The sequence below is a fragment of the Dreissena polymorpha genome, chromosome 13 (genome assembly GCF_020536995.1).
Source record: "Dreissena polymorpha isolate Duluth1 chromosome 13, UMN_Dpol_1.0, whole genome shotgun sequence".
NCBI classification, from domain to species: Eukaryota; Metazoa; Mollusca; class Bivalvia; order Myida; family Dreissenidae; genus Dreissena; species Dreissena polymorpha.
The window spans coordinates 28583048-28596439 of NC_068367.1; the positions used below are offsets into that span (position 1 = coordinate 28583048).

The 13392-nt window shown below is 33.7% G+C and overlaps 4 protein-coding genes across 6 annotated transcripts in view; 2 read left to right on the forward strand and 2 right to left on the reverse strand.

Annotated features, from left to right (window-relative positions):
* LOC127854541 (tubulin monoglutamylase TTLL4-like) overlaps window positions 1-13392 on the reverse strand; it is a 724238-nt gene that overhangs the window by 347217 nt on the left and 363629 nt on the right. The gene's annotated exons all lie outside the window — the stretch shown is intronic.
* The window catches only part of LOC127855724 (uncharacterized), a 663610-nt gene that overhangs the window by 305422 nt on the left and 344796 nt on the right, over window positions 1-13392 (forward strand). The gene's annotated exons all lie outside the window — the stretch shown is intronic.
* Window positions 1-13392, reverse strand: part of LOC127855732 (multiple epidermal growth factor-like domains protein 6) — a 197885-nt gene that overhangs the window by 59740 nt on the left and 124753 nt on the right. The gene's annotated exons all lie outside the window — the stretch shown is intronic.
* On the forward strand, window positions 3377-5184 carry LOC127855740 (uncharacterized). The gene is made up of 2 exons (XM_052391537.1): window positions 3377-3696; window positions 4015-5184. Exon 2 carries the CDS (start codon window positions 4241-4243, stop codon window positions 4898-4900), a length of 660 nt encoding a protein of 219 aa, XP_052247497.1. The 5' UTR covers window positions 3377-3696; window positions 4015-4240; the 3' UTR covers window positions 4901-5184.

Consider the following 13392-nt stretch of genomic DNA (forward strand, 5'->3'; position numbering starts at 1 on the left):
TACCCTTTCAAACAAGCTTTTATTCGTGACATGTTGCTAAGCTTTTGAAAACGCACTTATTTGTTGATACGTTGTCTGTTTCGTGCAATAATGCAGTAACCCTGTTCATATTTATTGGTAGAACAGCTAATCCGAACATTTACGAGCGATCGCAAGATTGGCTTCGGGCTGCTACGTCTTGATTCCGACACTGCCCGAAGACAATCCTGTATTCGCTCGTAAATGTTCGGATATAGTCGCGGGAAATTCACATGGAATATATAATCACAAAAATTATAAACGAACATTATGTATCCTGTTAAATCTTTGTTACCATACCACATCCAGAGTTGAAATTTTGGCTATTGCTATAAAGAAAACTGATGTTGTATGTGTTAGCTTCATTTTAAGAAATATTTTACGAAATATTCATTGATTTTGAGTGTTTTGGGGGCTTACATGACGCAATTCAGTATCGATACGGTTATGCAGTTCCCCAGTTGACCATCGTAAAAATTGACGTTTCGAACCGATCGAGGGTGGAGACTGCTTCGACTCATAGATTGCCTAGACGTTAGCAAAATCAAAGGTGCTTATTACTTAGACATTTTCATCTTACGATTTTCTTATTTAGAATTTGTTAAAATGCAATGGTAAATAAATAATCTTAATAGCATTGAATTATATGAATTGTATACCTTTTAATGCAAAAATATGATGTTCTATTTTAAAGTCTAACATGTTTTATTTGTTTATAAAGGTGTTAATTGTAAAATATGTATGATTTATACATCTGAGAATAATAAATTTCACTTTCAATATTAATTTCGGATTCATCAGTTAATAATTGAACAGTCTTTATTGATATAAATCCACAAATCACTCATATTTAAATGGTTGCTTATTTATGAAGATTATACATAGATCACTTTCTAAACTATACCTGTATAGATATCAGTAATTTTATTCTATTTTTCCTGGATCTTCTAACTGTCGAGTTGGTTATATTAAGTACTATTTTTGAATGCGATACAACTTGCCTATGAGGCTGTTGCATATTCTTAAAATACCATATTAGTGTAATATTCAATTTTATTATATACATTTTGGGCATTATTTTCTATAAATATCACACCACAATCATGAGTTATTTTAAGTCAAGTGAACACAGCTTAATGGTGAATGATGATAAGTGCAGAAGTCGGTCTTACTTTTAAATACAAAAGTACAACCTCCGCACACAGATTTGACTGTATCCAGCATAGGTGGATCAAATAATGAACGACAACTCTGCGTGGAGATTGATAGAAGTAGTAAGATTACGAGAATGCTACGGAAACAGAAAATTACAGTAACAAATACAGTAGGTCGTTTTTATATATTGAGTACAATATGTTTTGGTGGCATAAAATGATACAGGTATATAGTAAATACAAGTTGATAATGCGTTTGCTATAATCATTACACTGCGTTATCACTACCCTACCAGATTAACCGGACGGGTCCATAGGTTCAAAACCCGTCTGTCCGACCGTCTTTAAGTGCAAATCTTGATACTGCGATAACTCAAAAAGTACAGAAAATGTGGTTGCTTTTGTTTCTTAGGTAAAATTAATAATGATAACTTAAATATGCAGCCTTAGATAATTCAAAACGCTAGGCAGATGAAACTCAATATATGGATAGAAGACCATTTTGAGAATATGCACGTAATTTCATAATGTCTGTAATACAAAATTGTGGTCACTATGGCCATATAACTAATTGCATACTAGAATATTTATTGTATAAAAAAATATATAATTTTATTAAGCAAGATTCATGAAACTGAAGGATATCTTGTTCTAAATCCGTCAATAAAAACCCCGTAATGGATAAGAATTTATTTTATTGTTACATTTTAGTTTTATTTGCTTTATTACTGGCAGCTTTGATCATTTATATACAAATATGTTCATCTTATATTCGACATGTGTAATTTGTATAAAACTATTGTGCGAATATTTTTTTTTTTAATATTTTGAATATTTTTCATTTTTATTGTGTTTTATGTATGCCTTATTTGAAACCTCTACAATTAATTTAATATGTATCAAAAACATTTAAACATATTTACAAAGAATCATGCATGTCATTATATGTGGTATTTGTTTGTGTATGTCATAGAAGTGTTGAAGACATAAATAAAGCTGACTCCTGATTCACCATAGTTATTTTGAAAGATTTTTGTAACTCATCTAAAAATGTTATAGAACTCCTGTCAAAAGTCTGTATAGCGTGCTAAAATTTTCGAGCTGCCAACATTTAATCATACTTATTAATAATGATCTTGATTTCTAATAATTTTGTTAATTGTGGAAATAAGCTGGAGTGGTTGAAATCGCCCATGACGCGTCAGAACAACAAAGAGTTATTAGCTAATAAGTGTATTTAAAGATGATGTGTAAAGATATTGAACTCTTATTTTACTATGTTAATAAGTAGCTTTATAACTATTATTTTCGTTAGTTTTGATCTTTGTGTTATGGAGATTAGGAATGTTCACATTTTCATCTTTCATTGTAAAAATAAGTCGTTTAAGCATATAGCGATCATAAAAATGTATAATGCATACCAAATTACATTTATTTTGTATTAAATACATACTTAATTGATCCTTTATAGTAAATTTCAATCCCTGAAATTCGAAACATTCACTATATGAAGTCTACAGATTGGGAATTATCTTTCTTTTTAATAGCTTAATACTTAATTGAACAAATCCATCTTAATATTTATTTACATGTCTTTTTGTTAAAATGTTCAGTTTCAGTGCTCATTTTATTTGTTCCCTTGCAGATAATGCAATTTTGGAACGCATTAGATGCAATTTTCCTTTCTTTATTCTGGAGATTTTTCGGAAAGCGCTAGAGAGTTCCGTAATTTTTCGGGTGCTTTACAAAGAATGCAAAACATTTCCGCCATAAGTATGCTCACTCTAGGTACACAGAAATCTAGTGACACAAGAGTTGTGTTAAACAAGTATCTTCCCTTTTCATAACACAGGTAGGCCCCTTTTTATAAAACAGGCATGAATGCTTTTCCAGAGCTCCCGATTTTTAGTCATGGGGTATTTACTAATGAATTCTGAATTCCTGCTTAAAATACAAACAGAAACATGTTTCAGAGACGTTTTGCATTACAATGCTGTATTTATTAGCACATTATTCATAACACATGAAATGTGTTAAATCATATATTATATATATTACAGAAATTGTCCCAGATACCAAAGTAATATTCACGATGGCAACCTTTTTAAATGGACTGTGGCTAATGATTAGATAACATACTTTAATAATGTATGATAACATACATATACATCTCATAATTATGATTTGATAATGCATACAGTCACATGAAGTCCAGTACTGATAATTCAAATATTTCTGTAAACAGTACATCCCAATGTGATATATTAGTTGATTTACGATACCAGTTGAAGGGATGTAATTTTAGGCATAAATATTTATATTGAGTATTTATACTATGGTGATCAAGATGACTTCATATTCAAAGTCAACTGAGGCTAGTGGGAGACACAAATACGTGGCCAGTGGCCAAGAAAGTGGAGGATTTCCTTCAGAAATGTGACCTACATGACGACGCACGTCTAGAAATGTTTTGTGATGACCACAGTCAGCTGTGCTGCACTAATTGTGCTTTCCTCAATCACAGGTAAATCAGACACATATTTGCTTAAAAAATGCTTATTGTCGTAAAGAGACTATTCAATACAGCATTATTCAGAAATTTATTTCAGTGTCATTTTGTGAAATGAAATGTGAATAAAAGCACTATGATGACTAATGCGTTGTTAAAAATAGAAACCAGTATTAAAATGAAGACATTCCATATCTTATTACTTGAAAATAGCAGTTTAATAACAACAAACACATGATGACCAAACGTTCAGACATATTATTGCATACACGTTCTTTTGCATAATGGGCATTTAAACCACAGACAACTATTTGAATATTAGTTTTCTTTCAGACAATGTGCTAAAGAAACACCGATAACTGAGTCAGTCAAAGGACCTATTCCAGACTTGCAGAAACTAGGAAGAAAGATCCAAACTATTCTTCAAAATATCAGGAAACTTCAGAATTATTGGGATATCAACATGCAGTCTTTCCAGGCTTCATACGACAAACAATTACATGAAATACGTGAAACACGCGAACAGATAAATAGTATTCTAGACAAGATTTAAAAAACCATGGAAGAGCTAGATGATAAGTTGGCCAGTCTGAAAGCTTCTGTAAAGACTGATGTGGACAATTGTAGCAAGCTAAAAATTGAACTCAAGCGACCCAATGATGCAACGCATGACATAGTTGATAAGGGCAAAGCAGAACGTACATTTATTGCAAGTAAGAAATGTCTGAAAAATATTGTGCTGTCTGAAACTTATATGAAAGAGAATTCAGTTCAGATAGAAAGTGCACTGACATTCCTGGCTGACAGTGATGTTCATCAGTACTTGTCTAACTTGTCAGGTCTTGGGAAGATTGTACTCAGTACCAAGGAAATATTAGTATTTGGCGATAAAGACCAGACATTCACTGTACAAGGGAAGTCAGAGTATGATGTGAGCATACCAAGTGATTCACAGAAGAGCTTCTACATCAATGCAATGTGTGTTCTATCTGATCAGATCATTGTCGCTGATGTTTCTAATAAACGAATTAAGCTACTCAATCATCAATACCAGGTGGTGGATCATTGTGATTTAACTGCTGCTCCATGTGACATGTGTCAAATCACGCCAAGTGAAGTAGCTGTTACTATGGGTGAGGATGAGGATGACACAAATGAGGTCCAGTTTGTCTCTGTGAGTGGTGGGCAGCTGGTTGAGAGCACCAAGTTACTGTTTTAACATAAATGTAATGGTATTGCGCATGATCTACAAGACCCGTATCTCACTTCTGGCACTGCACTTTACAAGTATTCATTGAAAAGAGCCCTGTTGAATAAGTTGTATAAGAATACATCGGGCAAATACACAGGTAACGTGTGATGGATATATTATGGTAACATTTAAAATTATTATAAGAAATAATACAATAGCATTACGCTTTATATATACATATTTAAACAAAAGTCATTTGTATTTTACCTTTGCCAGTTCCAGACAATTATAACTCTTCAACATTCAAAGCCTTCCTTCTTTACTCCATATGACTTTCTTATTGGATAAGACTATTTCAAATAATGCCATATTAATAATAATGTACGAAAGCACTGACTAGGTCAGTGAGTACATGTACTTATTTAGAGTATGTTAGTGATGTTTATTACATGGTGTTTCTGCATAATATAATCATCCATGGATACATGATTCATTGTAAGAAAAATCATACTTTATTAATAACAACAAATAGCTGTGATGAATAAGTGTAAGCGTGTCTGTATTAATATCGTGATTCTGTTAATAACTAAGTACACTAATCCTACTCTCTTTAATAGTATTTAAGTGTGCAGTGAGTCCTTCGGGTGACAAGATATTTGTCACTAGCAATCTCCCACCCAAGGTCCTCACCCTGGCCAGAGATTACACAGTTCTCCGCACCGTCACTGACCCAGACATAGAATTTCCATGGGGTGTACATGTCACTGCTCTGGGACAGGTGCTGGTCGGTGTAGGTGAACTACGCACCATCCTACAGCTGAATGGTGAAGGCAAGAAGAAGCTGGCAACACTTGCTACCGAAAGAGATGAAATTTATCAACCATGTTCAGTGAACTACAATAGGAGCACAGCATCCATCATTGTTGGCCAATGGGATAGCAACAACATCCTTGTGTTTCAAGTAAAATAGTGTTGTTCAAGTTTTAGTGGTAACATTTTGGAACATGTACTTTACATGAATTCTTGACCACAACAACACGCATATTCAGTGTTAGGTTTCATCACATGACTCACATGGATGATTTATTGTCTTGCTTACTTATGTCAAATCATGAATATGTTTGAAAAAGTACATGTATAAATAACTTTGAGAGCATGAATCTATTATTTAGTGTAATGTTTCAATGCATAATGATTGCAGGATTATTTATTGTGTTGCCATATAATTTAATGCATGCTACCATCTATTGCTGATCATTATTTATCCTTTGGAATTGTATATAATCAGTGTATCTTTTTTATCCGGATCTATATCTTGAAAATGAATAACATGTTCATACATAATTTACTTGTGGTGATTTGTTATGATCTATAATATGTTAGTGTTATTGTTATGCAAAGCAAAAAGAACAGCAGAGTGCAATTAAGGAGGGAAGATTATACATTTTCATTTTATTCTTTAACTGTCACCATGCGTTCTGTTCTAAAAAATATTAAGTTAAATAGATTTACAATTATTCGTTGAACATACTTCTTTTATGTTTTTTTAATGTAAACTTTGTTGATGACAATATTTCATGTATTGACTTATGTCACACATGCCATATGCCTTCACCAGTCACTGTTTTGCTAAGCCAAATTACTTTACTCATGCGAGTTCACATTCACCTTATTATTTACTAGTTCATGTTCATTATCACCTTGTTATTTTCTAGGAATTACATTGAAAATTCCATAATCTGTATTCAAATAGTTGCATCTTCATCCAATCAAATATTTAAATATTAGTATGTTTCGTGTTTAGATATTCTCTTTTTTATTCAAGTTAAATTTCTAACAACGTTACACGACTCATATATGTATTGTGTGCCTTCTTATTGTTAAAGAACTGCCAGACCAGTTTTAATTGCACTTAAAATCATTTCTATCTATCGTCCTGAAAGGCTCAGCTGAGTTTGATGTAAACCGACTGTGAAAACTTGACCCTGTGAGCTAGTTTTTATACACAAGTGACCTAGATTCAAACTTGGTGTATGTTTTGTCATGACAAAGTTTCATCAAGTTTGAGTCATAAATGTGGCTTCTAGAGTGGTTACAATGTTTTTCTAAGATTTGACTTGGTAACCTATTTGTTGACGCACTTTGCCTAGATTCAAGCTGGTCCTTTTTATTTTCAAGGTAAACATTTTGATCATGTTTCATCTAGATTGAAAAATAAATGTGACCTTGAATGGTAACCAGGTTTTTCTCAAATTTGACCGCGCTAACTAGTTTATATGAGCATGTGACCCAATTTCACATAGGGTCTAGAAACTGTTGAGATGCACACTACGACTAAATGTCATCTGAGTCATAAACAGAGTTCTGCAAATGCTGGAAAAGAGGTGGTGCACATGTCTCACAGCTAAAGAAACATTTGGGACATTTTCCATACCGTGTAGACGAAAACTAATGAAAATACAATTAATGTGTTTCAATTAAAACGGGTAAACATAACATTTATGTGCATGAAAAAAAAAACTAAATGCTTTCCACAGGTCATTTAACTGTACCTCGATAGTGCGCTTGAATTTCGAAATCGGAATCCGCGGGCAGCGGTTTTTTCCTACTTTATAAAGTACCGGACAACGGCACTTTCCCAATTAGGAAAATACTACAAATTTCCCAATTGCTGTCAAAACAATTCTCAATTAGAAGTTTCATGAGAAAAAAATATTTAGTTTAGGTTCACTTTTATTCCAACGAGTTTCTTTTGTTTTCCTCTTTAAAAAACGATTAAAAATGGTTAAATGGTGTCAATGGGGATTATGTAACTCGGACAATCGATATCCGGACAGATTAGTTGGTGACATTGATTTTATTTCGTTTCCAAAGCCGAAAAAAGATCTTGAGAAGTGTAAGAGATGGATAAAGGCATGCGGTCGTCACCACGAACAACTGAACGTCAACACTGTCAAAGACAATTATAATATATTTTAATCGGATATACTAGCAGATTTTAATAGTTTATGTTATCGATATGATTATCACATAATCAGATAATTAGATAAGTTAGATGAATTAAATTTATACCATTTCCAACGCGGCAATGCGGTCTTGACAAGAGCGAGTGGAAGCTTCAAGAATAACCGAGATCCCCTTTATAGAACATTAATTTATTTCACAAACTTGAAATGACATATAAGCAATAACTAAGCATGATTAAGTATGTATTATGTCACGTGTGCATGTAAAATAATTGAGAATTTTGGTACCCAATTCGTGTAACTTTACGAAATCCCCGTTAAAAGTTGCGTTTCTGTGTGTGTCAGAAACAAGTGAAAACCATTTTGTTATTATTTTAATAAAGACGTATCGATAAATGCTATTGTAAAAGAGTTATTATTACTGATATTAGTTAACCAATAAATGCGGTAACTTCGGGGAAGTCGGTACCTGCGCGAGCGTCTGATATTGGTAGCCTTATTATTTTATAACAGCCCGACCGTATTCCATTTCGTACAACGCTAATTTTATATCAGACAATGTCCAAACTTACTGTGTTGTTTTTGCGCTTTAAATTATAGTGATTGATAAATGTCCCATAAGCAATGTTTAATATGATTAATATCACTTTTATACGCAATAACATATGGGATTGAGGTACCCACCCGGCGTCAGACAGCGCGTAAAACTTCACCGAATTCCCAGTTATAAAGCGCTATTTCGTGTCAAATACACGTGTAGGGGGAATGTTTCGGTAATAATTTTGTTAATAACACGGGTAAATACCGGTGAAGTGTTAATTTATTGCAAATACCACCATTACACGTAATAACGGGTTCGATTTCGAGAGCGTGTTTAATGTACCGATTTACCCGTTATAAATAGCTGATGTTCTCTTTTATCGTATATTTTTTGCATTTGCAGAATAACTAAATGGCATCAACCCCTTTACAAGTGTAAGATGGTGTTAAACAAGTCCATAAAATCATCCGGAATATCGCGTAAATCTATATGCAGTCGGCAAAAGAAGCCATTTCTGTGGTAGCTTGTCTAGGTTTTCTTCCCGCTGAGCCACGTGATTAAGTGGGCGGAGTGATCACTGATAAGGCGTCATGTCAATACCAGTTAAATCAGGAGACGACGAATGACGTAATTGCCATAAGTGTGCTGTTTTATGACAGTGTGTTGTCTTTTTCACCTACCACACATATCGGTTGCTAGGTTTACACTTCAACGATGAAATCACGGCAAGTTATTTCGAAGATAAATGATTGCGACCAGGTATAATCCTCGTTGAAAGTGTGCATTGCATGCACAGCATGGTCATATAATTTAATTGACTCGTAAATCATTTTAACAAATTTAAGTTTAATTCATTACACACAGCTAAATTGTTTTGTCGAATTCTCAAATAAGCATAATTACATTTTTAATATAGAACATGTTTCCAAATTTTAATGTTAACGCAACATAAACAAATTCTAGCTTAAAAACGCTGCTTTGTGTATTTCTGTTGTTCCTTTGTCACAATAAAACCCGCGAAAACTGCGCAGACATGTACATAATCATATGAAAAGTGTGGGTGTATTTTGTATAAATACGCGGACATCAAGACAGGCGATATACGTGTGTTCAGTTGGTAAAAACGTCCCGATTTGACGTTATTTCATCAAGTCTTTAAATAATCACATATTCAAAATCAATTTTTACTTAGGTAAAAAGGCGATTTTTTTATGTATATGAAATTCTTTAGCACTTTGAAACTCAATATTTACCAGAATTTGCTTTTAATAATGGAATATACGGGATTATTGGGTAATGGAAGTTGAGCGGAAAAGAAGTAATTGATAGAGTCGGGTCGATACGGATGCATTGGGGAATTATCAAGTTGGGATTATGAGTATCTATTTAACAAAATATTAATGATGCTATCCATTACTTTATAGCTCATAACGCACCAAAGATCGTCATATATAAATTTAGAAAAATAATGTCATAGGGTCTACCCTCCCTACCTTCCCACCTTTCGGCCCCGGGGCTTCTAAAATAAATCCTGTGGAAAGAACTGAACTGCATTCTATTTAACAATCATGCTCAAGCCAATGGAATTTTCAGAATTAAATTTTAAATGAGAATTTTGTTAATTCTAGTTCAGTTCTTATTTCATAAAATTTGTTACACTGTCATCTGTTTATTTTCTGTCCAGGACCTTCCTTCATGGCTTTTTTTGAAGTTTTGTTCTTTTGCAAGGCAATATTTTATGTTTTCTATTGTAAAGGCAATGCCATCTTTGGAAACTATTTCAAAAACTCTTCAATACGGAGAAATATCTCCAATGAATTATTTGAGGGATTGGCTGAAAATTTTGATATCTGGTCCGTCTTTCAAATGAGGTCAGGTTCGCACAATTTAATACACAGGAAAGGAAGAAAAACAGCTTTGAAAGTTGACAGTTTTTATGAAACCATATGGGAATTTGATGGGTGTAATTTTCCCTTTTTTCTTAAGCTTTTACATTATAGATCGTAAACAAAACACAAAATATATCATTTGTATTTGCATGGTAAACATATATAATCAGATACTGACTTTAATACAACCCTTTAACCACCAGGGCTAGCGCTGGCCCAAAATATCTTTGAGCCACCCAGATCAAGGGGGTTCCGGGGGCATGCTCCCCCCCCCATAAAATTTTTTGGATCCTATATTGTTTGTGGTGCGTTTTGGGCCTATTGCCAACCAGTTTTCGTTTGTTTCAAATAACAATATATACTATAGATGTTTCATATTTCTTTTCATGACAACAAGCACATGTCACATATCATAATATACATCACATCACAATTTTCATAGTAATAGAGATATTTTCATACAGCACATTTTTAACAACATGATGAATGGCATGTAAAATACAAGCATACACTTCATTCACAAAATACATTGCAAACAAATCCTGCTATACTCATTTTCGTCCAAAGGACGCTTTAAGGTTAAAGAAGCCATGTTAGCGACTGTACGGAGAAAGTGGTTACTTCCATTTATATTGTAGACGACATGAATTACTCTTCCTATGTGTTACAAATTCGTAACTTTAATTCAACTTTAATTGCAATGAAACCGAGCGTGTTTTTCACGTTTTCCTTTGATTTAAATACGCCGCTGTTAGTTAGCATAGTGTGTGAGTAAAACGATCAAATTAATTAATTATTACCTTTTCATTTCAATCGAAAATCGGCAGAAAGTTGTAACATCAACGACATAGAACTTATTATTTAATTATCACTCTTTTAATTTAGAGCGATAGTCAGCTTGGAGATAATTAATTTATTGTCAGCTTATTTTCATTTTTAATCTTATAATACGACATTTTCGACCGGCCGCTATTTTGTTTGCAGACGACAATATTAACTGTGTATTCAAAGCTCCACCCATTTTAACGTTTCATTCAACAACGTCATTTCATGTGTAAGCGAGCTCAGTTTTGATTGGCCAGCTACCATGTGCACTTCAATAACAATAATGTCAAGCGATGTCTCGATTCAGGTGCAGACCGGTTTTCGATCACTGTTCAAATTGCGAATACTTTCATTGAAACAAAGAGAACAAGAGCACCGCCTTGCGGGTGCAGACCGCTCATCTATTTTCTTTTTAAAGTTAAAGGGACTCTCAATTTCAATCACAAAGGAGGGAGGGGTGGAGTGAAGAAGGGTGTGTAGTGTGGGGGTGTGGACATTTATAACATTGTCTTCCAAAAATGCGAACAAAAAATGCAAAAAAAAATAAAAAAAAAATGGGGGGGGGATGGAGGTATAGTGTGAGGGTGTGGTGGTCATTTGTGAGATGATCTTAAAAAAAAATTAGGGGGGGGGTTGGGGGGAGGGGATTCTTGGGTGCGATGGTTGGACGGTATTTCAAAAAAATAATAATACAAATAAATATTTGTGTTTTTTAAACGTTTAAAAAAAAATGGGGTGGGGGTGGGTGGGGTGGGGGGGGTATAGTGTGAGGGTGTGGTGGTCATTTGTGACATGATCTTAAAAAAAAATAGGTGGGAGATTCGGGGGGGGGGGGGAGGGCACGAGGAATGGTTTGGGTGGAGTCTATTGTGGTATGTCAGGTAAGAGTAGTTTTGTCAAAGTATCAATCAAATCTAATCATAAATAAAGAAGTTATGGCAATTTTAGCAAAATTTAATAATTTGACCTTAAGAGTCAAGGTCATTCAAAGGTCAAGGTAAAATTCAACTTGCCAGGTACAGTAACCTCATGATAGCATGAAAGTATTTGAAGTTTGAAAGCAATAGCCTTGATACTTTAGAAGTAAAGTGGATCGAAACACAAAATTTAACCATATATTCAAAGTTACTAAGTCAAAAAAATTCCATTATTCCGTAAAAATGAAAACCAGAGTTATGCAACTTGTCCTTTTACTGCCCCCTTTTGATAGTTTGCGAGTGTTCCTAGTATGAAAGCAATATCTATGATACTTTAGGGGTAAAGTGGACACAAAAAATAACAAAATTTTCAATTTTCTAAGTATAAAGGGCCCATAATTCCGTCCAAATGCCAGTCAGAGTTACATAACTTTGCCAGCACAGTCCCCTTACGATAGTTAGTAAGTGTTGCAAGTATGAAAGCAATATCTTTGATACTTAAGGAATAAAGTGGACCTAAACACAAAATTTTCAATTTTCTAAGTATAAAAAGGGCACATAATTCTGTCAAAATGCACGCCAGAGTTATCTAATTTTGCCTGCCAAGTCCCCTCATGATAGTTAGTAAGTGTACCAAGTTTGAATGCAATAGCATTGATACTTTCTGAGAAAAGCGGACCTAAACGCAAAACTTAACCGGACGCCAACGCCGACGCCGAGGTGATGACAATAGCTCATTTTTTTTTTTTCAAAAAATACATGAGCTAAAAATATAGAAAACCAGTTTCGGGTTAAAATGGCGTCTGTTTTCAATGAAATTTTACGATATTTTAGCATTTTCGCAAATCAGATTTTTCTTGAGCCAAATTCTCAATATTATCGCAAATGGCTCAAGTGGCGAAACGAAATTCTTTATTTGCATTTGTTTGATTCCCCTATCTGTCTGAGCTTTCGAGACCATAGTTTAAAGACGAATACTTACAAACAGTTGAGTTGAACTCAGTAAGATTATTCTTCTATGTAAATACAAACTCCATTAAATGATATTTAAAGGTCATTTTAAATCACATGAACATCTTTAAAAAACATAAAATCTTTAAAGTTTTTTTTATAAATACGCCTCTAAAATACTACCAATACATTGTTTAAAGTCAGAGTAAGGAACTCCTGTTTTCGTCTCAGCATTTTGTACAGGTCATATGTAAATATCGTCAACACCATATAGGACTTACAGCACATTACGGGTGTGCGAGTAAAGCAATCGAACTATAATAACATAAAATACTTTGAAAACTTCTTTTCGTCTTCATGACATTCTTAATATTATTTGTGTGCATTTAACATACGTAAATACTTCTTTTTGTGCATTTTCATGAGACCG